The sequence below is a fragment of the Eumetopias jubatus genome, unplaced genomic scaffold (genome assembly GCF_037043125.1).
Source record: "Eumetopias jubatus isolate StellerSeaLion01/CBP00866 unplaced genomic scaffold, mEumJub1_p1.0 scaffold_2, whole genome shotgun sequence".
Classification (NCBI taxonomy): domain Eukaryota; kingdom Metazoa; phylum Chordata; class Mammalia; order Carnivora; family Otariidae; genus Eumetopias; species Eumetopias jubatus.
In genome coordinates, this window is record NW_028274808.1 from 42,001,817 (window position 1) to 42,029,138 (window position 27,322).

Sequence of the window (27,322 nt, forward strand, 5' to 3'; positions counted from 1 at the left end):
TTCAGTGATATGGTTCAAAACAGCTATGGGCATTTATACCAAAGGGCATGGAAATGAGATTCACCTAGAATAGCCTTTAAATAACCAAGTAATGTTCACTTAATCTGTAATATACCATCCAGATATACAGTTCAAACCCTAAAATTTTCACATATGTGCAAAAGTTTATTGTTCTCTATTAAGCATCCATCTCCCCATCATATCACAATGGTTTTCTAATGGCCAAATACAATGAATATTTGTAATACTTCGATCATTTGTCTTCTCTTCAGTTTTTGGCATTATACAATAATCTGTCCTTAAGATTTTTCTCTTCCTTTTGCTTCTAGGACATGTGTTCTAGGTTTTCCCAACTCTAATATCATTCCAAATTTGATTGCAGGATACTCTTCATTTGATCTTAGTGATCTTAGTGATCCCTTAGAGGTGGTCTCCCCACAGTACACACATTCTCTGACTTACCTCTTTTATTTACATGTTACCTACATGGTGATAAATCAGAAATTTTGATCTCAGGTTAGCCTAGATATCTTCTTGTGAGGCATTGACCTATATAATCCAATAGAAATCTCTTTCAGAATATTCCACTGCGAATTTAACACATCCCCGATTAGCTTTTCTCTTTTCCTCCACCACCACCAGCGAGGTTTTTCACTTCTTTCTCTATTCTCTACCTATAAACAGCACCATAATCAATTCAATCACTCAGGCCCTGAGCCGGGACTGTCACCTCCCACAACCACCTAGTCATTCTTGTATGAGTTCTATCTCTAAAATAATATCGAAATATGTTACACTTTGTGTTTCACACCGCCCTAAATAGTCCACTATATGTTTTTTGAATGGATACATAAGTGAATAAATTGGATAGGAAGATAGTAAAGTGCAAGAAATGATGGCACATAGTGCCCTATGTTAATAACTAGAATAGGTTTAATGTTTGTTTTTCAAAGTGCTTTTTCAGAACTTTCAGAGTTTTCTTCGTTCATTGTCATGAAAATGGACACCAGTTGACCTTTTCTTGTACCTGCTCGCCTTTCTTCCCCCTCCCTCCCTTCATGCGCATCCTTTTTTCCTCTTTCTTCTCTTTCTTAAGTCTTGCCTTTCTATCTGGGACCCTCTTAACGCTTCTCTTCTGTCCCTGGCCCAGCGCCTTCCGTCGCAGCACGCTGGTCAGCTCCTTTCGCCAGTGCGCGGACTCAGCCCCGCCCACGCGGAACCCGAGTCACGAGGCTGCGGGAGGTGAGCGGCTAAGGGGCGGGGCGGGCCGGGGCTTCGCCGCGCGCGTGGGCGGAGCCGGGGGCACAGGCCACCCCTGCTATATCTGCGCCTGCGCGGCGCGGCTGCGGGGCCAGTCGGGACGGAGGAGACAAGATGGCGCTGCGAGCAATGCGGGGGATCGTGAACGGGGCCGCACCCGAGCTACCCGTGCCCACCAGTGGGCCTGTGGTGGGATCTCGGGAGCAAGCGCTGGCAGTTAGCCGGAACTACCTTTCCCAGCCTCGCCTCAGTGAGTATCAGAGAAAAGACAAATCCTGTCTTGCTCCTTAGCTGTCTCTTGCTTCTATTCACCTGCTTAGCGGGGGAGGGGGCATTTATTTTTCCCTCTCTCCTCCCACCTACTCTGACTCAGTCTGTCTCTAGAAGGAGATTTGAGTGTATTTGATTTATCTGATGTTTTCGTAACATAGGTGGGCTGAGGGCAAGAGCATCGACGAGAACTTTTTCCTGGGGTTGGTGGGCTCCTGGCTATTGCCGCGTCCTCTCCAACTTCCCTAGACTGGGGGACACTTGCGCTCTTGCTTCTTGTCTTTAAAGGAGGGCCGCTTCTTGTCACTTCAATCTTAATCATTCCCTGACCTCAAATGGATTTGTAGGGGTCGAGGGAACGCCCCTTCCCATCTCCTCCCACCAGTGTAGATCTTCAGGGCTGGTCAGGAGTTCCTTCCGAGGGAGACTATGTAGTGCCAACGCTGACGTGGTCTGGCCTTTCGTTGATGGTCAGGCCCGCAGCCAGAGGGAGATGTTCTGTGGAGGGGCTGCTCCACAGGAGGACACCTTGATATCAGAGAAGCTACAGCTGAAAAGTACCCTGCAGGTCATCTACTCTAACCCTCTCATTTTACAGTGGGAAGCTTAAGGTGCTGGGAGGGACAGGACTTGCCAGACTTTAAACAGTTATTGGCAGAGCAGAAACTAAAATCCCCCCCCCTTTTTTTAAGTAGGCTCCACGCCGAGCGTGGAGCTCAACACGGGGCTTGAACTCACTGAGATCAAGAGTCGCCTGCTCAACCGACTGAGCCAGCAAGCGCCTCTAAAATTCCATTTAATTCTCGCTGGTCCTTTTTTTACCATTGTCTCTTCATTTACTGAGGAGTTAAACCTAACACAATTAAGTGCAAGGCTATCTTGGGGAAGCCGAGTAGCTTTGCCCATATTATATAGTATTATGTGCAAAATAATATCATATGCATGTTTAAGTGTTGTGATTATTAAAAAAAAAACAAAACCTGTCTTAATGAGGTTTTTAGTGGACTACCCAGTAGTTCCAAAAGAAATGCCTTTTTTTTTTTTTTTTTTTTTTACTAAACAGTACAGTTGTGTAGCACCAGATCTCTTCACAGCTTCCTTCGGAATTGAGCCCTGGAAATAGACTCTTTTTAAAACTTGGGAAAGCTGATGTTTCCCCAGGTGGTGAGACTATGTTTGCACTGGTTAGTTGCCAGAATGCCTGTTTGTGGGTGGCTCATTGGTTAAAAAGAACTTCAGATGAAGGGTTTCAGTCTAGCCACCCTCCTTCTGACTAATCCCATCCTGATCTGTCACTAGGTCATATGACAGCACTGCAGTGTGAGGAAGAAGGAAAACACAGTTGATTCCGTGGTTTGCTGAGATGTGCTTTTTACAGTGGGAATTATCTGAATTATCTGAGACTGCCTATTGGAGGTTTATATAAGCTGAAGTAAATGTTTCAGGAAATTAACAGATTCTATAGATTTTGACAATTTTATACCTAACAATTCACATTCTCTTTTATGAATTGCATTTGCATGCTTTGCTTTTCTTTGGGTAGACAGACATAATTGGTGCTTCTAGGAAAAGATTATAAGATTCTAAGGGTGCAGTAGTCAGTTTCCATACAATTACTCATTCTATGTCAATTCGAAGAGTATCAACTGCAATAATTGTTTCAAGAGTACTCCATGATTGTTAACCCTTAAGGGAGATGAGTATGCTTTTTCAGTATTCTTTGTGTGCTTAGCCCAGTGGCTAAAGAATTCCAGATGAGATTCCTCCTGACAAAGTTGTTGCAATATAATGCTTAAAACTGACCTCAGGAATCCTTTTTGTATCCTCAGTGCCTAGCACAGTGCTTGACACATAGAAGGTGTCTTGTGATTGTTTTATAACTTGCGTTAAACCCCTTGTTCTAATAGTTTAGTAGATTCTTAATGTGGCTGGAATCAGAGTAGGGAGTTGGGACACTTGGTTGAGTTACTTTTCTGTACCCGGGTTATTCTAAAAAGCGTAAATGATACCATTCTTAGACTAACAGCTAACTACATTTGAATATCATCCTTTTCTTATATTGCCACATTCTTGATTCTAGCCCCACAGTTTTAATTGCCTCTGAATAAATACTGATTAACCTCTTAATTTTTCTAAAGATTGATCATACCATCTTAGGTGGTATGTTATTGTAGTTATTTAATGTGTGCTTTTGAATGAAGGAATGGGACTGATAATACTGGCAGTACTGCTGTACAAATTGGATCCTGTTTTAAAACAACTTCACGATACCAGGTCTTTTAACAAGAAATGGAAAATGAGATATGCAGCCTTAAAGTAATCTTGAGCACTTTAGTTGAATTTCTAAATTCACAAGGAAAGAAAACTTAATTGTTGTTTAAACTTTGATCAAAGTTCAGTAATATATATTGAACTTTTTGACACTGAACATTTTGAATTAGATAATTTCCATTGTTCTTGAGACCTTAGATTAGAACTGACCTTAAGTTTATTATTTCATAAAGCAGAGGTGAAGCCTCAATGAAAAGGAATCATAGGCCTACTTTTTCTAGAACCTCTCCCTCATTGCCTACCTGTCAGGGTGTGGGTCTCTACTGTTCTTGCACAATAGATGATTGCTGGGGGGAGGTTTTTGTTTTGCTAATAAGGTGGAGGCTAGAGTACTGGATCTCTTGTGCAATGACTGTCTACTTTTCTCTTTGAAAATTTCACAATCATTAAGTGGTGTTACTAGTGTTGAACAATCTCATATCTTGCAGGAGGAAGAGGATGTCATCTGACAAAATATGTGCTGCTTAAAACCTTTGTAGATTTTGGTTTTGAAAAATACTCTAAATATTTATTGCCTGCTTGATAGTTCAGATCAGAGATGTAACTTTTTGGTTGTAAAATATGTTCACCATGTAACGTAAACACGTGTCAGTATTGTCAGAAGTTCTGAATATCCCCTGCGGATCTAACTTCTTATTCATTTGGAAATTTTCATAAGAAGAGTGTTCATTATTTTGGTAAATAGAAATGTTTATATAACTTGTGAATGGGTTTTGACTTTTTAGAAGAGTAGCTTAATGTCTTTGGCAGCCTTTCTTGAAACTGTTCTCTCTGCTTTGGGCTGTTAATGATAATGGTGAGGAAGGCTGGATAAATAACTGTTTAGAGTTAAATGGTGTTTGATATTTTCTTTGCTTGTATTTTTTTAAATAATTTTATTATCATGGAAGAGAGCTATAGTTGCTATACAAACTGCCTTTTAATACCTGTTTGTAATCCAAATATTAGGAGCTCTGTCATCTATATTTTTTAATTATATTGGAGACTAAGTTCAGAAATATTATAAGGTCCTAGAATACCAACCTTAGAATTAGGGGTAGGGGGAAGCCAAACAAACAAAAAACCCAGTTCTAAGTCTTGTTCTCCCCTTGAGTAATAAATTTCTCAGAGCCTTAGTTTCTTTAAGTGTTGAGTGGGTATATCAGCCTTGCCTATCTCCCAGCATTTTGTGAGTCTGAAATGAGGTAACCTATCTGAAGACATTCTGTGTAAGTGTGAAGCACTCACCGAATGTAAAGTTTGGTGATATTTTTATTTGGGTTTGGGTTATAACATTTATTAGTTCAGTTTGTGTATGTCAGTTTAATTTGCAAGCATGCATGTTGCTTAAGCTCTGATTTGTATCCGAAGTAGTCTCCTTGCATTTCTTTGTATGTGTGTTTTGCAGTGAAGGGAAACTGCTGAAGTAAGCAATAGTAATTAGATTCTCCCTTTTCTGCTTAAAAACTCTTCCAGTGACTATACTCCCATTAGAGAAAGATTGTAGTGACAAATGTAGTGACAAAGCAGTAGTGACAAAATGTAGACACAAGGGAAATACTGTCCAATGCATTGAATAGTAAAAATAGCTTACTTTTTCATAGCTAAAGTTGCAGACTCGTGAAATTATTTTGAGTAGTATAGCTACGTAAGTCTTGCAAATAATTACAAGAATGTACCAGGCCACAAAAAATAATGAGTTGAGTTTTGGAATTTGAGCTGCAATGCATTGAATAGTAAAAATAGCTTACTTTTTCATAGCTAAAGTTGCAGACTCGTGAAATTATTGAGTAGTATAGCTACGTAAGTCTTGCAAATAATTACAAGAATGTACCAGGCCACAAAAAATAACGAGTTGAGTTTTGGAATTTGAGCTGCAGTACAGAGTTAAAAGAACAAGTGACTTTGGAGCCAGACTGTACAAGTTCAGATCCTTGGGCAAGTTACTTGATTTCTGAGTGTGTTTTTTCTCTTCTAAAACTTGGAATATTAGTTAACTCATAGATCTTTTATGGAGATTAAGTGAGAATTCCTGACAAGTACTTATTAAATGTATATTGGTGGTGTAGGTATTAATCAGTTTGAATGGTTATTTATAGGCTTTTTAAAGGCTATATACATTGCAAATTTAGAGACTTGTTTTTGATGAAGTAGAATCTTAATAAAAGTCAGCTTGATTCACTGTTTCCCGCAAAAACAATGACTAGTGTTTCTTTTTCTTGGTCATGCTTTTGCTTGTGACTGGCAAAACTTAATAATTTTAAATGAGCTTGAATTTAAACATGAGAGTCTGAGGCATCTTTGTTGTAGAGGTTAAAGTTAAAGGAGGTGAAAATCATGGTGGAAAAAGTAGAGAGAATTTTCAGAACCTGAAGGATTTTGTTGGTTACATTTTATTCAGAACAATTGCTTCTAAATCTCAAAACTAGATCCTCTCCCCAATCCCACCAGCCCACACCCTCCTCCTATCCCTGACTATTCTAAGTAAAGGTTTTGAGATGTTGTTTCTATATTTTTAAAAACTGGATTCTGAGAAAACATGTTTCAAATGTAGCTCCTTCTGCATTTCTACTGAGCAATTTTAGAAAGTGATTGAAAAATTGAATGTTTGAACACAGTAAAAATGAGAACAACAAATTTTTAAGGGGTAGGAATTATTTTTAAGAGTATTAGTTTATTTTCATACAATGGGGAAGATTTTCATAAAAATAAGTGTGACAGCTGAGGTTTTTCTATAAAGGGAATAAATGATTAATTCTTTTACATTACTATCCATTCAAGTAACTTAAGTCTTTAAATTTGTGACTTGCCTTTTATTATCTAAGGTTAAAAAAGTCATCTGGGAGTCTCTGTTGAGATAATTACAATTACAGATATTCAGGCAAATATTTGGTATCAGGTTTAAATGTCCTATGAGCATGAATGACAAGTAAGTGCCCCTGATGGTGCTTTCCTGCTCGCAGCATTTGTACCAGGGCACTTGCTTCCTGTTTTTAAGTTCTTAAGCCCCTTGAGTAGACAGGCTAGATATATTAAATGGTTTCCTCATTCTTGGGAGTCTACATTTGTGCCAGATATGTCTGTCCCAAGACCTCACAAGAAATCATGAAAGTGAAAAAAAATCTCAATTAGTTGACAGTTTCTTACAACATATTCAATGCCTTGTAGGAAGTTTTCTTCATTTATTTTTTTTCAGCTGTTCTGGTTATGAAATTTAGTTAATTCTGACGTTAGAATTACTGTCTTCTGAGCGTTCTGTTTTATACCTAATTACCATTACATTTGACATGTTTGTAGGTGTGGTAGGGTTGCAGGATAACTATCTCCTTCTAAAATGAAGGATTTGAATAGAGCCTTATAGATTGGTAGTTTATTCCTAGAGAATAATTTGCAGTAGAAAATAGAAGCCTCTAAACTGACAGTAACATTTGACTTTTTTTTATAAGGATCTTATTTGACCTCTGGCCTTTCATTCCATTGCCCACTCCCCTCTTCTTAAAGCTCTTTTCCCTGTAGTTTTTATGACATTTAATTATGGCTTTTTACCTCACAGTTGACAGTTTCTCACATTGCCTTTGTGAGTCTTGTCACTTGTGCTTAAAGTTGTTGAGGCTTTCCTTTGCCTTATCTACTTTGCTAAGTGCCACCTCTTCTTTAAAGCATTTCCTTTTCTCTTCTAGGTAAGAACTTCTGCTAGGTTTTTCCTCTGCTCCCACAAACCCTCTGTACACCTCTGTTACAGCCAGCCCTTAACTCTTACCCCTTCTCCATATAAAACTGGGAACTCTTGAAAGGACTCTGCCCTTGTGTGCCTTCTTTGTTTTTGTATTCTGGGTCCTTAAAACAAAGTGACTTACAGTAAGAATGCAAAATGTTAAAAAATAATAATAATAAGGCAAAATGTTTTTGGATGAAGGTGGGTAATGAAAAGTTGTACACACACAGGTATATTTTATAAATTCAATTAAATTTTGTAACTGTTTGAGTGCTCCATATTATAATAGGTGCCATAGAGAGACGAGCTTTTTGGTAATAACTACAGAGGTAATTGTAGGTTGTTGTCCTGTTTGACTAAAGGTGATTCTTCTGTTTCTTTCTAGCATACAAGACAGTATCAGGAGTCAATGGTCCACTAGTGATCTTAGATCATGTTAAGGTAATCCTGTGATCATTTAACCATTTATGTAAAAACATGGCATTAAGTCCTGTTCAATACACTTTAAATCTTAGTTATGATTTTTAACCCACTTTTTGGTCTGAATGTCAGCGCTGTATAGGGGACGAGTTTTTTTTTTTAAAGATTTTATTTATTTGACAGAGAGACACAGCGAGAGAGAGAACACAAGCAGGGAGAGTGGGAGAGGGAGAAGCAGGCTTCCTGCGGAGCAGGGAGCCCGATGCGGGCCTCGATTCCAGGAGCCTGGGATCACGACCTGAGCTGAAGGCAGACGCTTAACGACTGAGCCACTCAGGCACCCAGGGGACGAGTTTTATTTTATATTTTTATTTTATATTTTTTTAAAGATTTTATTTATTTATTTGACAGAGAGAGACACAGTGAGAGAGGGAACACAAGCAGGGGGACTGGGAGAGGGAGAAGCAGGCCTCCTGCTGAGCAGGGAGTCCGATGCGGATCCCAGGACCCCGGGATCATGACCTGAGCTGAATGAAGGCAGATGCTTAACGACTGAGCCACCCAGGTTCCCCAGGGACAAGTTTTAAATCAAAAGTCAGAAGACTGGATCCCAGTAGTGGATCAACTATGGATTCTGTTAGAATAGCTCATCTGCAAAATTAAAAAAAAAAAAATTTTTTTTTGGGGGTGTCAATCCTACCTCATAGGTTTACTGAGGAAAAACAATAATATATGAGTGTGTTTTATAACCTATAGGTTATTGTATAGCTATATGGTATCTTATGGTTCTTGTCATAGACTGCCATGTATTATAATTATTTGTTAATAGTATTTGTCTTTTTTTAATAAATTTTAAGGTCTTTGAGTGAATAAACAAAGTTACTTTTATCTTTGAGGGCCTGACACTGGTATTCAAGTAACAAATAAACAAGAACAGATTATCTCAACAGTGATTAAAACCCTAAACCTATCTCTAAACCCTAAACCTAAAGCAAAGAACAGTTTTTTACTTAGTTTGTTGTAAGCATGTTTAGTTATATATTGGTTTTTTAGCTACACCTATACATAAGAATTATAAACACTATTACTGTTATCATAGAAAAAGTGACATAGAATATAGACCATAATTGAATACCCTAGGGAAAGCCTCCTACCTGAGCTCTATGATCAAAATATCTTCAGAGAAAATAATTTATATAGTTTGCTCTCTAGAACAATAATTATATACTGGTTGATGTTGGGGTGGTTTAGGGGAAAGGCACACAATTACTAGTTTGTTGAGAAAAGTAATGATGGAAATATGTTTGGCATGTGACCCCTCTGGAAGCAGAAAATAAATGGAAAAACATTTCATAAAACAAAGGGCAAAATGCATTGTCTCTTCAGTTTTATACTAAGATTATATTACTAAGCATGACAAAGGTACCTATACAAATTAACCTCAGGGTTAAACGTAACAAATTTACCTCAAGCCAGTCTCATACTAGTCTACAATTTGATTCAAAGTCTCAATATAGTGCCCTCAGTTTGTACAAGGTTTAGGCAGGTGCCCATTAAATGTCTTGTGAAAGAGGGGAGTCTACGCTTTTATTTTTGAGGAAAAGATAGGAAGCTTTCTTTGTTTTTGTTTTTTTTTATCCTTTTATTTTTTTTCCTATAGTCTTTTTTAGATAATATTTTTGGCTCACATTTTAGGAACTTGAAACTTTTTGTTAGTAAATATGTTACTGAAAACAAAAATATTTGCATTTCTTTTTTTTTTTTAAGATTTTATTTATTTGAGAGAGCAGAGGGAGAGAGAACATGAGCAGGGGGAGGGGCAGAGGGAGAGGGACAAGCAGAGCCCAACACAGGACTCAATTCCAGGACCCTGAGATCATGACCTGAGCTGAAGTCAGCATTTAACTGTCTGAGCCACCCGGGTGCCCCCAAAATATTCACGTTTCAATTATGTTAAGCACTGAGCTCAGAACAGAAGATATGATGGGGAAAAATGGGTCTTCCCCCCAGTGGAGCATCATGAAGGGGAGAAGCAAATATGCAGATAAACACGTATCTATTTAGTAAGTGCTATGAAGGCTAAGTGTGGGGTGCTATGAGAGTCAGTAAAGAGAAGGACTTTAGAAAACATCTTTGAGGAAGTAACTTTAAGAGTGTTCAAAAAGTCTCCAGCTGAGGAAAAACTGGTAAATAAATTATATGTAGTTGTAGGAATGGTTTTATAACACCAGATTTAGAGTGTCTTTTTAACTTAAAGGATGAAGGAATAGATAATCTTACACAAATTGTGTCAGAATAGAAGATGGAGACTGCTACTCATTTCTTGTTATGAAATTGGCTTACCTTTTTTTTTTTTAAGATGTTATTTATTTGTCAGAGAGAGAGAATGAGCACAAGCAGGGAAAGTGGCAGGCAGAGGGAGAAGCAGGCTCCCTGCTGAGCAAGGAGCCTGATGCAGGACTTGATCCCAGGACCCTGGGATCATGACCTGAGCCGAAGGCAGACACTTAACCGACTGAGCCACCCTGGTGTCCCTGAAATTGGCATATTTTTAATTTCCAAACCAGACAAAGGGTGGTACTAGAAAAGAAGAAAGACAGTTATCCTCACTTATAAGCATAGATTCCAAAGTTCTTAATAAAAGTATGCTCATGTATTGGAAATTAGCAAAAATAATTATGTAAAAAAAATCAGTAGAATTATGACAAAATAGAATTTATCCCAGTAATACAAAGATGATTTGATGTTAGGAAATATATCAGTAACTTAGCTTAATTCAGCTCATTCATAAATTAAACTAGAAAGAGCTTATGGTCTTCTTGATAAATAGTATCTGATAAAGTTACTCATTTCTTAAAAAAAAGAAAGAAAAGGTCTCTTGGAAATAAAGAGTAGTAGAACAAACTTTTAACCTCTTAAAAGATACCCACCATAACCTATAGCAGACAGCATACTTAAGAAGAGACTCTGGTAACATTCTCATATAAATCAGAAACAAGAGGAGGATGCATGGTTGTTACCACCACTCTCCATCTTTGTACTTAGAACCTAACCAGTGCTGTGGGAAAAAAGAAATAAGGGTATAAAGGTATTGGAAGGGAAAAGGCACAGCTGTCATCATTTCTTGGTGATGCAGTTAACTAAGACTCAAGTCATTCAGTGGGCAAACTATTAGAAACAATGATGTAACACAGAGTTGCTGGATACGAGAATCAGTCTACAGAAATCAGGAGTATTGTATATGCCAGAATTCATTATTTACAGAAAACCATGAAACTTTGTTGAAAGACATCAAGGAAGACTTAAAATAAATGAAGACTCCATGTTCATGAATGAAAAGACTCAGAGTGGTAAATATATTGGTTCCACCAGGCAACAGAATCAGTGATAGAGAATTAAGGTTAAAGATTTGGTGCAGGCAAAGCAATTGTTATCAGTGGAGCAAAATTAAGCACCCTGAAACCAATTCTTGTCATACTGGATATGTGACTTGGTAAATGGTAAAAGCAGCGTTACAAGTCAACAGGGGACATGTGCTGCTTGACAAATATTATTGGGGGGTAATTGGCTTTCTATATGAAAAAGAATGAAAATGAGAAAAATAAAACTGCATACCACAAATAAAGCCAGTTGGATTAAAGGCCTGAACCTAAAGAACCTATTAGAAGACAAAATCGAAAACCATTTGTATGAATTTAAATTAGAAGGTTTTCCTAAACAAGATACAAAAGGCACAAATCATAAAGGAAGACAAGTCATTTTATTACTTAAAAAGTTTTGAAACTTCTTTGTGATAAGATACCATAAACAAAATTAAAAGGCAAGATACAGAGTGGAAGCACATATTTACAAAAGGGTTAATATCCAGAATCTATAAAGCTCCTACACATTAAAGAAAAAGCAGATCCATTTGAAAAGTGAAGAAGAGATATAAGCCAGTCATAGGTAATAAAGTCTGAATTGTCAGTGAACATGAAAAGCTGTTTAGTATTAGAAGTATTAGGAAAATACAAGTTGAAAAGATGTTATTTTTACTTTAACAAAATGGCAAAAATTAAAGTTCAATAATGTAGGATTGGCATAGCTATAGGGAAAAGATGATTTTGTACACTGCTAGGGAGATTGTAAATTAATACAATTCCTTTGCAGAGTAATTTGAATATTTACATAATGGGCACAGCCTGTATGTAGCTCACGACTTGGTAACCAAATACCTTGGGGAAAACACACTTGGCCTGAGGAGCCGCATGCAAGAATGCTTTTGTAGCATGTTTGTAATACCCTAAATTTGGAACAACCTTGAACTCCACTGTTAGAGAACTACTTAAATAAAATGTGTCATTTGATTTTAACTACATTTGTTTTATTTTAACATTAATTCTAAGATGCCCATTTGTTCACATGTTACCATCTCCATAATCAAGAGTTTTACAATCAGTGGTTCACCATATTTTAATTGAGAGATATTTTCCTTCACATCACTCAAAGTAGTGATGTGCTTTTCAATAGATTATGTTGATAAAATGAGGTAAATAGTACCATAACGGATCTAAAACATAAGATCAAGTGAAGAAAATGAAAAGTTGCAGGATGATATATTTCGTATGTTGCCATTTATGTAAATAAAACACTAAAATCTATTTTTGGAAACCTGCATTTTAAAATAGTAAAAGTGGAAGAGGAATATATATTTGGTTAGGAGAATTTGAGGGGGGCGCATTTATCTTATTATAATAGTGATTATTGTATTTTTAATTGGCATTTTATCCCCCTCCCCACCAAGCATACAGGTGAGTACACACACAGCCCAGAAGCAAACATCAGTTCTGAGTAGTGGGAATGTGGTTATTGTAATTTTTGTGCCTTTATTTAGTCTCAGAGTTTAAAACCTATACACAGGAGAAAAAATTGCTGCTGTTTTATGGATTTAAGACCTTTCTCTGTACCTTATGCTGTGTTTACCAAATTATATGTGCCAGTCTAAGTGTTTTAAGGACGTAGACTACCTGAAGATGTTACAAACTCTCAATATATACCTGTGTGGTTTGGCGAGGTGGGGGACGTTTTATGTGCATACATGCTATGATAGAGATAGAGCATATAGGGTAATTTGGGGAGCTTTTACATATTGGTTATTGATCCTTTATTTTTTCTGGTATAGTTTCCCAGATATGCTGAGATTGTCCACTTGACATTACCAGATGGCACGAAGAGAAGTGGGCAAGTTCTAGAAGTTAGTGGTTCTAAAGCAGTGGTTCAGGTAAGCATCACTTTCACAACCTGGCCAGTTGAACAAAAATAAGGAACACTTCTTGTCCTTTCTAGAGATCATTGAGTAAGTCTGTCTTTAGAGATTGATTACTGGCTGTGGGGAGAAAAAAATTATTTTTTCTTGTTGTCTTGCCAAATGTTAGCCATCTATATACATTCTAGTCCAGTAGCTCCACTGCCCCTGGTAAATGGCTTTTTTTTTTTTTTTTAAACAAAGCAGATAATCACATGGAAGGAGGTAGATGAAGGGCAGAATTTATAACTTATGGGATGAAACCAAAACAAGATCTAAGTCTGTTTCTTTAAATTGTCTCTTATAATACCTAGTTTTTAATGTTACCAATTATGGGAAATGCCAGTTTTCTCAAATAACATGTTCCCTTAAAAAGTAATCTAGAGCAAGGGTCAGCAGGATTTCTGTAAAGAACTAGATAGTAAATTTTTTAGGCTTTGTGGGGCCACCTAAGGTCTCTGATGCATACTCTCCTTCTTCCTTCCTTTTCCTTTTTTTTTTTCTTAAACCCTTTAAAAATGTAAAAAACATTCTTAGCTTGGTGGAGTTAGACTAGAGTCATGATCCTTGATCTAGGGGTTGGCAGTTTGGTTCATTACCATGGACATTTCTTTGTTCATTATATTGAAAATAATGTTTTACTTTATATGGGCTGAACAGACAGAAATAGTACTTAAGTACTTATGATCTAAATTCCTTTTGCCTTCTGATTACTTCTCTTTCTCACTAGGTATTTGAAGGGACATCAGGTATAGATGCCAAGAAAACGTCCTGTGAGTTTACTGGGGATATTCTCCGAACACCAGTGTCCGAGGATATGCTTGGTAAATTGGTGTTATGCATTCAGGGCAGAGATCTGTTTTCTTTTAAACATTTTTCCATGGAGTCTTTCTTAAAAATTACCTATCTGAGCCATAGTCCACTCTGTACTATCTTGTTACTGTTTCACAGGTCGGGTCTTCAATGGATCAGGAAAACCCATTGACAGAGGTCCTGTTGTACTGGCTGAAGACTTCCTTGACATCATGGGTATGATGATAAATGGGTTTCTGTGTTTTGAAGAAAATAGGCTCTGTTTTATATCTTTGTCAAAGAGTGATTTTTGTGATATAAGTAGATAACCAATGTAGTCCATATCAATTGCTTTATTATTTAATAAATAGAAATCATTTTAAAATTTTATGTAAAATATGTTAAGATATTACAAATTATCACTGGTATATCTGAAATGTAAATAGCTTTAAAATGTAAATGGCTTCTAAATTAGGATTTTTCTCTTATTTGCTATACCTTTATTTCATTTTAGGAACTTGTTCTGCCATCATATATTTTGTGAGGCTACAAAAGACTAATGGGAAATTTTCTTAAACGGTTTCAGATTTTGAAAAATAACTGATTTTTTAAGAGAAGAAAAAAATGGCTTATATGTCATAGTCTTAATGTCTTAAAATTTTCTCTTTTGGAAACGCATTAGGCCAGCCAATCAATCCTCAGTGTCGAATCTATCCAGAGGAGATGATTCAAACTGGCATTTCGGCCATAGATGGCATGAACAGTATTGCTCGGGGGCAGAAAATTCCAATCTTCTCTGCTGCTGGCTTACCACACAATGAGGTGAGAGCTAGGATCTCTTTGGTGTGAAATTTAACAAGGGAGAATTTCTAAATGCTTCACTGTTAATAAGCCAAATAAAAGGTTTTCAACAATACTTGTATCCAGTACCCTTTTCAACAATACTTAGTGTTATTGTTTATATACTCCCAGCTACATTGAATCTTTATCCAAGCCGATTTCTGTCTTCTTGCTTACTCTTACAAATCTTTACAAAAAGTACAAAGTAGCTTTTTTGGGGAAAGTCCTTTAGAACATCATTCCATTTATATAATTGCAATTCCAAAAAGTTTGGGATAAATGTTATTTTGTTGCAGAAATGTTATTTTAAATTTCAGCTCAGTTCTTTTGTACTTCTTACCAGATTGCAGCTCAAATCTGTCGCCAGGCTGGTTTGGTAAAGAAATCCAAAGATGTAGTGGACTACAGTGAGGAAAATTTTGCAATTGTATTTGCTGCTATGGGTGTAAGTATAATTTTTTTCTATTTTGGTATGACATATAAGATTGTTTATTTTTTTGGAACAATGCAGAAAACAACACATACATCATTGGATTTATTTCTAGGCAGAGAAGTTGTAACTTGGCATTTTGGGTAAACTCAGGATTAAAATTTAACATTTGACTGCAAAATTTAAGAATAATTTTCTTTATGCCCAAAGCAGGCTGTTTACCTGTTGGCTTTTGTGAAACTTTGGGAACACTTGAAACTTCAAAAGAAGGAACAATGTAGATCCATAGATTAGCGTTCATCAGAAATACTGAGAATTTTTCTTCTCCCAGCACTGATGAAATCATTGCTATTTAGGTAAACATGGAAACTGCCCGGTTCTTCAAATCTGACTTTGAAGAAAATGGCTCAATGGACAATGTCTGCCTCTTTTTGAACTTGGCTAATGACCCAACGTAAGTAAATAGAGCTGTTTCTTTCTGTTCACTCAGGCTTTAGACCAAAAATGTTACCTAAGACAAGGGAAGTGAAATGTTAGAGTGAAGGCAACATGGGGCTAGGAATGGAAGAGCTATGTTTAATTAAATTCAGCTCTACTTCTTGCTGGTTACTTGACATAGGCTCTGAAGTTCAGTTTTCTCTTTGAGAAAATACAACAGATAATACTTATCCCGTACTGTCATTGTGCATTTTAAATGAGATAATACATATAAATTACCTAGTACCCAGACCATACTCAGTAAGAAATCTAGCCACTCCCATGTTTCTTCCCTCCCTCCCTTCCTCCCTGTTTTCTCTTTCAATTTTGAGAGGAATATAGTCCTGAGAAATTGTGGGCCCATTTCTAAAATCTAACTTTGTAGCATTAAGTAGCTCTTATTATGAAAAAACATGACTGCTTACTTAAGTTATTCTTATTAAGTAATAATTGCTTTTTTATTTATTAAAATAAATAAATTGATTTATTTACTTAAAACTTAAATAAATTTCCTCTATTTATTTACAACTTTTGAAGGGAGACTATAATTTCCAGAACCATGTTGTTTTGTCTTTGGCCTTTTTATTGGAGTAACAAAGGATTTAATGTTCCATTTCAGTATTGAGCGAATTATCACTCCTCGCTTGGCTCTAACTACAGCAGAATTTCTGGCCTATCAGTGTGAGAAACATGTATTGGTTATCCTAACAGATATGAGTTCTTATGCTGAAGCACTTCGAGAGGTAACCTTTTTCTCAAAATGGGTCACTTTTCAGAGTTATGTCTGTTTACAAGTTTTCATTTTTCTGTAATCATGGTTTTTTAAGCTTCACCACTCATGTAGTAGTAGAACACCTTAATTAATCGAAAAGGAGAACACAACTTTTTTTCTGTCAACCTAGTTGAAATGATTATAGGATGAGATTTAAATTATTAGCCTAGTTACCATACTATCACATCTCTCTGCATCTAAGACTTGATTCTAAAAGGCAGCAAATGATGCAAGCTCTTTGTTCAGTTACTCTCCCAGGATGTTCTGTCTTTGTCCAGATTGTCAATTTTTAACCCTTTTCAGAATTTCATCTTTAATAATGTTAGTATTTAAATATATGAAGAGCATACTCTGACAGCACCCTTTTTAGAACTTTTTCCTTCAGAAAACTTGGTGTTTATTTAGGAACAGTGTAAATGTTCTAGCAGGTACCACCCAGAAGTTTGGGGTGTTCATTGTAATACAAGTTACTGAAATCTTGAGTAAGTTACTCTTTTAAACATGTAAGAAGGGGAAAAAAAGAAAAAAGGCTTCTGAAGGGACATGTTATATGAATATCTAGCTTCTTAAAAATCCCTGAGATCCCTCACCATATCTCACTCTGCTGCAGTGTTTTTTCAGGGAAGGACGTTTTTTTCCATCCATCACAGACCAGTAGTTTTCTAAAGTAAATTAAAATGAGTTATTAGAAAAGTGCATATTTTAAAGAAGATACACAATTTACAAGCCTGGGATTTTTTTTTTCCGCTAGATTTCAACAAACAAAATTATTCTGTCAGATTGCCATTAGAGTTTTTTTTTTTTAATAATATAGTTTTATTTTATTTTTTTTTAAAAATTTATTTATTTGAGAGAGAGAGAATGAGAGACAGAGAGCACGAGAGGGAAGAGGGTCAGAGGGAGAAGCAGACTCCCCGCTGAGCAGGGAGCCCGATGTGGGACTCGATCCCGGGACTCCAGGATCATGACCTGAGCCGAAGGCAGTCGCTTAACCAACTGAGCCACCCAGGCGCCCTGCCATTAGAGTTTTTAAATGCTTATCCTACTTTGTGTTATCTCATTGCCCATTCATAAAAGTTGGTCTGCAGACCACACTTTGAGTAACACTGCTATAGCATACTCTTTTGGAGGTGCCAAAGTAGCACCTAAAAGTTGGGCTTAATGCTTTAGGGTTCTTGGTGATTGTAGATTAACATTATATATTAATGTATTATATAATATAATTTACATATTATATATAATATATAATTAATATATATAACCTAATATAAATTATAACTTTTTTTACTTTGCACAATGAATGGACTCCTGGCTCTGTGATCTTGGGAAATTATTTAACTGACCCTTGAGCCCAACTGTAATTGGGGTTAACAGCATTACCTTCCTCATAGGATTGTTGTGAGGATTAAATTAAATATGTAAACTGCATCAAATGATTCCTGGGATGTATTTCCTTCTCTTTTGACCTTTTTACATAAATATGGCTTATATAAATAATGGCATGATTCATGGCATGAAATAGATCTTGTGAACTAAGAATGTTCTCTTAGTTTTAAAATAACTTCCTTTGATTTATAAAATTGCAAGCAGATTTTTTTTTCTAGCAAGCTAATTAAAGATTTGCATTATGGTGATATGATTGTAGCAAAAAACTTTTGGTCCCCAATTGTCAACATTTTTGTTGCAGAATAATCTGAACTTGTGTTGCTAGACTTTTAAATCATCTTCCAGAGACAGTATTTAAAAGTAAAATTACAAAACTTTGTAATTGGGTATGTTTAAGCAAATGTATTCTAAGCTTTACTTTTCATATTCTGGTATGTGACATTCTCCTCCTTGATTTACTGTCAGGTTTCAGCAGCCAGGGAAGAGGTTCCTGGTCGACGAGGTTTCCCAGGTTACATGTATACAGATTTAGCCACAATATATGAACGCGCTGGCCGAGTGGAAGGTAGAAATGGCTCCATTACTCAAATCCCTATTCTCACTATGCCTAATGATGGTAAGTTTTTGGTCTTTGGATTATAGCAGACGTAATTATTGTAAGGACTTGATTCTGAGAACATCTTACCTTTTTGAGTTGAAACTCTTTTTTTTTTTTTTCCAAGTTTTTACTAAAATTCCAGCCAATTAACATACAGTGTAATATTAGTTGCAGGTGTAGAATTTAGTTATTCATCACTTACAGTACCTGGTGCCCATCACAAGTGCACTCTTTAATCCCCATCACATACTTAACCCATCCCCTCACCCACCTCCCCTCCAGCAACCCTCAGTTTCTTCTCTGTAGTTAAGAGTCTGTTTCTTGGTTTGCCTTTTTCCCCTGTGTTCATTTGTTTTGGAGTTGAAATTCTTTTGAGGGTTTATCCTTTAAGAGTTTACCTTAACTAGGTGATTTGTATCTAAATGAAATTTTTCATTTGTAAACTGCCCATAATAATCATCCTTCTGTAGAAGAAGAAAAACAATTTTCTTTGTAATTAGAATTTTCAATTTTCATTTATTAGGTTACTATTGAGTGTCTGCTATTTGTGGAACACTGATCCAGATATAAGGAAATTCTTTTTTCTTTAATTCACTCTCTAATGTAAATTACTCGATTTTTTGGATTGAGTTGGGTATTTCTTATATACATGCACCAATAAGTTAAAGTAGCATAAGTGCCAAATGAAGAGCACAAATAGTAAATGCTGCAGGACTTTCAGGACAGAGTGATCACCAGAGGCTGGTTAAAAATGACTCCGTTTTACTTTGCATGTGAAAGCACACAGTGCAGTACCTGTTTGAGTGTATGCTCGGGGGTGAAAAAAGTCAGTAGTCCTCTTCTATTACTGCTTTTTTGTCCTGATCTCAGTGTTTAAAAAGCTATTTTACAAGGTATTTTCAGAAATAGTAATAACTCACTGTAATTGAGCACTGTTTTCAGTGCTTTATAAATATTACCTCATTTGATCCTCATAGCAACTTTGAGGTAAATGCTCTGCTCTGAGTCACAGGAAGGTAAAGTGATCTATTGAGGTTAAGAAGTGATAGTTTTAGAACCCAGACAGTCTGAATTCATAATTCACACTGTACTGTCTCTGACATGAAAATGTTTTATTCCAAGAAAGTACCTATAAAATTACTTTATGTAATTTAACCAACTTAGAAACGCCTTGCTTTGTAGAACTTTCTTGGTGCTGCCTGCATAGTGGTGTTTTGCTTATCTAACATTCTTATACTTGCTTATGAACTAAGAAGTTCTCTCAGTATATGTTAAATTGGTAAACCTCTGCCAGAGAACTTTGTGTTTAAAATGGAGTTTTATTTATATTTTGGGGGGAAATAACTAGGAGAAACGGTACTTTTTCTGAATGTAGCTAATTTACCTTATGTGCCAGTACATGTCTAACTGCTGCAACTCAGTAAATGAAACCATCCAATATGATAATCGCCAGCTACATTTGGCTATTTGAATTCTAAAGTTCATTAAAATTAGATAAAATTTGAAATAAAGTTTTCGCTTACAATAGCCGCATTTCAGATACTCAATAGCCACATTTGGCTGGTGGGCTACCATATTGGACAGCACAGATACAGAACTTTTCTGTCATCACAAAAAATTACTTTAAAGAGCACTGTCTTATATAATTCTATAGGTAATGCACACTGACTTCCTGTGATTTGTTTATATGATATGGACACTTTAACTAATGTCAGATGTCTTCCTCTGGTAGATATCACTCACCCTATCCCTGACTTGACTGGATATATTACAGAGGGGCAGATCTACGTGGACAGACAGCTGCACAATAGACAGGTATTTGACATTTAAGCAATGCTGTAAAGCTTACACATCTACTCTTCAGTTAATGTTTAATGATAGTGACTTTGACTTTGCTCTTAGGAATTATTTTGTTAGAAAATATCAGCTTGTTTTCATACGGTTATATAATTGTCGTCTCTGTATCCCAAGATCCTGTTGTAAGAGTGCCAGTATTTAAGATTTAAGTTTCCACTTTTCTTCATTGTGCCTTAAAATGGAGTCAGTGGTCTCAAAGAGCTTTTTGGGATATTCTATTCCATAATAATATCTACCAATCTTATTAGTAATACAGAAATACGTTTTTTTTTTTTTTATTGAAGTATAATTGACATATTAGCTTTAGGTGTACAAAATAATGATTTTATAGTGATACATATTGCAAAATGATCACTGTAAGTCCAGTTAACATCCATCAATATACATAATTACAAAATACTTTTTCCTTATGATGAGAACTTTTAAATCCACTCACCTAGCCACTTTCAAATATGCAATACAGTATTATATGTACTATAGTCACCATGCTCTGGATTATATCTTTATGACTTAATTCATTGTGTAACTGGAAGTTTGTACCTTTTGACCCCCTTCACCCATTTGCCCAGCCCCCATCTCAGGCAGCCACCTGTCTACTCTATCCATAAACTCATGGGATTTTGGTTTTTTAGGTTGCACATAGAAGTGAGGTCATAATAGTATTTATGTTTTTCTGTGTAACTTAATGTCACTTAGCATAATCCCCTCAAGGCCCATCCATGTCGGTAAATGACAAGATATGTTTTTTTTTAAATGACTGAATAATCAAAAAAAGAGTGATGGTTCTGTAACAGATGCTGGCTTCTAATATCAGCTTTTAGGAGGAATTACTTACTGTTAATCTTTTTACTTGGTTTGTGATATATGAGTCAGAGCTCAGAGGCTGTTTAGATTTGATACTCCAGGCAAATGTTGAAAATCTAGTTTTTCAGTATCATCTTGTACTGTTTTTTGGAGACTTCACTTTCTGAGTTTGGTTCTCAAAAGAAATAGTATGCCATGAAGTTTCACTTTATTTTCTAACTAGGAGAAGATATTAGAACTCCTCTAGGAAATAAATAGAAGTTTTATGTAATTTAAGGGATAATAATGAGCTTCAAAATGCTTCTTTACTACTGGTAAATCTTGAATTTTGTACTTAAATGTATTTTTTCTCTCATGTTCTATGCAAGATTTACCCACCTATTAATGTGCTGCCCTCATTATCTCGGTTAATGAAGTCTGCTATTGGAGAAGGTATGACCAGAAAGGATCATGCCGATGTATCTAACCAGCTGGTATGTATATCCTCTCAAGGGTGGTGTTTAAAGAAATGAACACCTTTCTTGGTCCATTCTTTTTGCTGTTTTATACCTCTTATCTTTCTCCCATATCACTGTACTTATCCCCCATCCAAGTAGAATTTTAGTATAGGTTACATGTGGAAGATACAATCATTCATTAGAACCAAACCCAGTCTTCTTTTTTTTATAAGGATAGAGGCTGATAACCAAGATTAAAAATCATTTGCTTGAAACCCACATCTAATGCTATACAAGATAGTTTCTAAATTAAAAACAAGCCATAAGGCCATTTTAGGTTTTTATTAGTAACCATAATAATAATTACAGAATATTCCTAAAAAGATACTCGAATTTCTTACTTAAGAAATTAAGCAATCATCAGAACACTCAGGGATACAGCTTTATATATTCTATGAAATCCTTGGTTTCTGTAGCATTTTTGTTTTTTGTTTTTAGATTTTATATATTTATTTGACAGAGAGAACCAGAGAGCACGAGCGGCAGGGTGGGGCAGAGGGAGAGGGAGAAGCAGGCTCCCCACTGAGCAGGGAGCCCAGTGTGGGGCTCAATCCCAGGATCTCGGGATCACGACCTCATCCGAAGGCAGACTCTTAACCGACTGAGCCACCCAGGCGCCCCATAATCCTTGGTTTCTGTAGTTGTATGAGATTGTACACCAAGCACAAATAAACAAGAGTACCTTTGACCTTAAAGTAAAAAATGTAAATCTACTACCGCAATCATTTGTCTTGAACTTCGTTCGAGTTGGATTTCTCTGTGGTATGAGTTCTGACTTCCAAATGCTCTATAAAATGCAAGCTCATTAACATATTGAGGAAGTATATTTTTTAGTGTTAGTAGTGCCTGTGGACTGCATGCCTGAAGACTCCTTTCTCAATGAGACTACTTTATAATGAAATCGGATAATTTCATAGGAACTTTATGTGAATTTTGTTTGTAAATAACGTAGAATTCCTTCTGTGGTCTCTTATGAAGATAGCTACAGAAATACTCTTAATTTATAGCCCAGATTACTTTTAACATTTATAAAATCTTATCTGTGTTCATATAAATATTTTTTTTCTCTTTAGTATGCATGTTATGCTATTGGTAAGGATGTACAAGCCATGAAAGCCGTTGTTGGAGAAGAAGCCCTAACCTCAGATGATCTTCTTTACTTGGAATTTCTGCAGAAGTTTGAGAGGAACTTCATTGCTCAGGGTAAGATGACTATTTTTTTACAAACAAAATTTTGAAGACTTCTTTCCCACTCTGAGAGAATTTACATTGATCTTTACATGATTTTCCTTCTGATTAGAGAAGAGGTTCTTCCAGCTGCCTGTCATGTCTTTTTGCACTTAGCCCTCTGGCTCCTTCCTCTGTCTTCAAGTCCATTATCCATTTAGCTCCCATCTGAATTTTTCCCTTCCTTACACCTGGCCTTCTGCTCTGCTGCCTCCATTGCTGGTCCTCTTCCTCCTCACCTCTCTGCAATGATCTCCTCATGCTTTGGGAGTTTGGGGCTTTTGTGATTCACTTAATTTCATCTCCTCTTCTAATTTTGTATCTTCCTGCTCCTTCATTGTTTATGTTCTTAAAGGTCTAGCTCCCTGTTCTTTCTTTGCTTCCCCCTTTCTCCCCCAGCTTTGACGTTTTTCCTCTGCTCTTGACTAAATTGCTGTGTATGACCCTTATCCTTTTTCTGAAGCTCCAAATCCCACATTGCCAACTAGGATACTTTTGTTTATGCTGCCATCTCCTCAGGCTCAGCATGGTCAGAACCCAAAGTTTTTTTTTTTTTTTTTTTTTAAGATTTTATTTATTTATTTGAGAGGGAGAGAATGAGAGACAGAGAGCACAAGAGGGAAGAGGGTCAGAGGGAGAGGCAGACTCCCTGCCAAGCAGGGAGCCCGATGCGGGACTCGATCCCGGGACTCCAGGATCATGACCTGAGCCGAAGGCAGTCGCTTAACCAACTGAGCCACCCAGGCGCCCCCCAAAGTTGTTTTTTTTAAGCTGACTACCTGCCTAGCAATTCCCTTTTCAGTTTGTCTACCTCTTGCATGAGCATTGTCTTACTTAGCCCAAGCTCAGTAATTGGGCATTATTTATAACTATTCATTTATTCTCCAGTGACCAGATATTTACCAATTTCTGTTGTTCTTATTTAGAATATCCTATTCTGGTTTCATTTCTATTACAGTACCTTAGTCCAGTGTTTCTCAAATTTTAATATGCTTTTGAATCAACAGGAGATCTTGTTAAATTGCAGGTTCTGATTCAGTAGAACTGGATGGGGCCAGAGATTCTTCATCTGGACAGGTTCTTGGATGATGTGGAAAGCTACTGATCTCTGACCAACTTTGAGTCTTAAGGCCTAGTCCAAACCCTTGTCCCATCATCTCGGTCATTAGTGCCAGCTTTTTCACCACTCTTCCCGACTCCCTCTATCCCTCTGATATTTGCCAGAATAAATTTATTACTAATTGTATTGATTGTCCCTCTAGTAAAAAGGCTGTAACGGTTTTCATTACATAGCACATGTACAATTTTCAAGCTGTTTTGATTGGTCTCCCTTGCAACTATTTCTGACCTCAGTGGTGCTCAACACAGATATGTTAACTTTGGAATAATGCATCACGCACACTATACTCTTCTATTTATCTGATGCATTTCTTAGTAACATCAAACCCCCAAAAATAATGTATAATTTTTTTAGTGCATAACCATAATACCTTAAAAAGATAAAAAATGAAGTTCTTCTGGTAGAGAATATAACCCAGAAATCAGCCACTCTGATTCCTTAGTTAAGAAATCAGATTTATTTGCAGGATAAGAATGACTCTACTACTAAAAATAATTAGTAACAACTTTGGAAAACAACTGACCTATTCAAGGTGTTCAGTTGACTTTTAAGGTTTTCTAAGTGTCTGTACTACCCTCCCTCACGTTCATCCTCTGTTGCTGGAAAAGCGCATTTCTCAATAATCCATAGACAAAACACTGGGTCTAGTTTCCATTGCTCCAGGTATTTAGATCCTACCCAGTTGTCCACAGAGTTGTCCCACACATGCTAGATTGCCCACTGCCTCTAGCCTGCAGGCCTCTCCCTTTTTTCTGATTCCTGACGGTGCTTACTCTCTGTACCCTCACTTTACACATTCGGTTGCATCCAGTGTTAGGAGACCTAACTGCTTTGTGTCTCTCTCTGTCTCTCTCTCTTTTTTTGGTGATACTTGATGCTCACAGTCGTCATATAGTGAAATAAATAATAACACTGAAAAGTTGGAAGTAGTTTGCCTTTATTCATTCGACTTCAATTTTTTCTAAGGTCCTTATGAAAACCGCACTGTCTATGAGACTTTGGACATTGGCTGGCAACTGCTCCGAATCTTCCCCAAAGAAATGCTGAAGAGGATCCCTCAGAGCACCCTGAGTGAATTTTACCCTCGAGACTCTGCAAAGCATTAGCTGCTACTTCATCGCTGGCTTGATACACTTGTGAAATATTGGTTCTGTTTTCTTTATTCCTTGTGCACTCCCCCATTCCCCCATCTTTGTGTTGAAGTTTACCTTGTTACCCTGTAATTAAAAACAAAGACTAGGTAACATATTGTGCCAGTGTTGCAATGTTTTAAACTTCTAACAGACTTTAAAATATCCCCTGTTGAGAAAACCTGGATTATCAGTGCTCTTTTTACAGTAGCTGCAGGGATGGAGGTGAAGTTTTCCTACAGATATATGTGTTTGTACATAGTGGTGTAGTTGCCTAATAATGTCTTCATTATATGGGTCTCCTCGACCTTCCCTCTCAGCCCCCTCAAGAGTATCACTGTCTGAAGTGACAATGCTTTGATCTCCAATTTAGAGCCAGGATCAGGTCTAAAAGAAGCCTCCTCTCTGAAGAGCCAGGGGCCTCTTCGCTGCGCATTTTTTTTGGACTGTTGCTGTGCCCACAGGTCTGTGCTGCTGCTTCAAGCAGCTGGTTTTTACTGTCCACCTGCTCTGTCCTCTAATGACTAGATTGGAAAAGGAGTTTTCCTTTTTCTCTTTAGTCCTTACGAGTCAGGACTCCTGTGTCTTACTGTTCCTCCCCCCACCGCCCCCCCCATAACACAGAGTCCTGCAGCTTTCGCACAGCTGGCTTTGATTTGACGGTAGTGAGATGCCTTGTCTCGATGATCCTTACTGGGTTTGCCTGCATCCCTGCAGAGGAATCATAATTAAAATAACTAATAGAACCGTTGCTTGGAAGGGGGGCTACGATAAAAGAGGGGAGAAAAACCCATATCCATTCTCCATTCTGACATGCTAACAGTGGTTTCAGCTTCTGAAGTGTTGACCAGATGCTGAGGGCAAGGTGGGGAGGAGAAAGCTCTTGTGTGTATGGATATTTTAAACTCTGTTAGAGAGCAGCCTTTGGAAGATCCCCTATTTGATCCCGTTTTCTGACCCCTCTCTGCCTTTTCAGGGTAATCTTGCGGCACAAGTGATAGCATATAAAAGCTTTCGCCTTTTGATTCTCGGTCCTTTTTGCTGTGAGTCCTGCGCGATCTTCTCTGCACTGCTGCCATGTCTACTGTTTGGTCTCTTTGTTACTCGGTGCAATAGCAACTTCTCTGTGCATTCCGTCTTTCCAGTTGTGTAAAGTAGGGGGGGTCGGGGGGAGTCAGCATGATTATATTTTAATGTAGAAAATGTGACATCTGGATATAAAATGAAAATAAATGTTAAATTAAATGGAAGTTACCTAAAGTGACTCTGTATCTTCTAATCAGAAAAGCAATATCAACAAATGGATATATAATATATAATAATACACTTCTTTGATTTACAAGTTTTGAACATCATACCCAGTGTTGTGAACCAGCCCCCCAAGTTACAGGGTCATGGCCCAATTTTTATATCCTTCTATCTTCAGGCTGCCCTTTCTACCCTTTCAAGCGCTTTCCACAGTAATACATCTTTCAACATACTGTATTTTTTCCAAGCTTGAGAGTTACTACGGGTGTTGTATAGCATTCTTTGTTTCAAACCTATCTACCAATGAATGATAGAGGATGATAAATAGAAAAAGAAATACATACTGAAGCAAGCCGAAACTTGCTTCAATTAAAATCTTAGATGTCCAGAATATGAAAACATGCTGGTTAAGGACCAGGGTGTGGCATCACAGAGAACTTCCATTTCTCTCCCCTCTTCAATTCAAGGCAACTTTTAGGAGATGTAGAGCGAGAGGCTCAATCAAGCGAGAACTAGGTAGACCTGTGTTCTAGTTCTGGTTCTGACAGTAAATATAGGACCCTGTTCAGTCTTTTAACAAATTTGAGTCTGTTCGCCTACGTTCCTTTTAAGGTTATTAGAAGTACCAGAGATTTTGTGTACTAGACAGTGTCTAGTACTAGTATTCCTTTTCTAACTAGACACTGCCCGATCTATGGTAGGTACTCATAGTAGGCTGCTTTTATTAATAATAAGGCAGATTTGACTTATTATTCTTATATAATACTTAGGAATAGTTGACTTAGTAGCACTCTTGTTACTTAATTTTTAGTGGAAACATTTTCTTAACATACCTTTTCATACCAGCGACAAGACCTAATTAAAGGACCAGTTAAAATGAGGCTT

At 37.0% G+C, this 27,322-nt stretch overlaps 1 protein-coding gene across 1 annotated transcript; it reads left to right on the top strand.

The window, feature by feature from the left end:
- Window positions 1–1,336: 1,336 nt before the first annotated feature.
- Window positions 1,337–26,443, top strand: ATP6V1B2 (ATPase H+ transporting V1 subunit B2). Its single transcript, XM_028093103.2, has 14 exons — window positions 1,337–1,510; window positions 7,941–7,996; window positions 13,137–13,235; window positions 13,990–14,083; window positions 14,211–14,288; window positions 14,734–14,873; window positions 15,235–15,336; window positions 15,678–15,775; window positions 16,418–16,541; window positions 18,422–18,572; window positions 20,287–20,369; window positions 21,584–21,688; window positions 22,786–22,915; window positions 25,026–26,443. The coding sequence occupies exons 1-14, from the start codon at window positions 1,375–1,377 to the stop codon at window positions 25,163–25,165; spliced, it is 1,536 nt and encodes a 511-aa protein (XP_027948904.1). The 5' UTR covers window positions 1,337–1,374; the 3' UTR covers window positions 25,166–26,443.
- Window positions 26,444–27,322: the final 879 nt, after the last annotated feature.

Coding starts and splice junctions, on each gene's coding strand:
- ATP6V1B2 (XM_028093103.2), top strand. CDS start 1,375: ATGGCGCTGCGAGCAATGCGGGGGATCGTGAACGGGGCCGCACCCGAG. Junction 1,511..7,940: donor CCTTTCCCAGCCTCGCCTCA/GTGAGTATCAGA, acceptor GTTTCTTTCTAG/CATACAAGACAGTATCAGGA. Junction 14,084..14,210: donor AGTGTCCGAGGATATGCTTG/GTAAATTGGTGT, acceptor ACTGTTTCACAG/GTCGGGTCTTCAATGGATCA.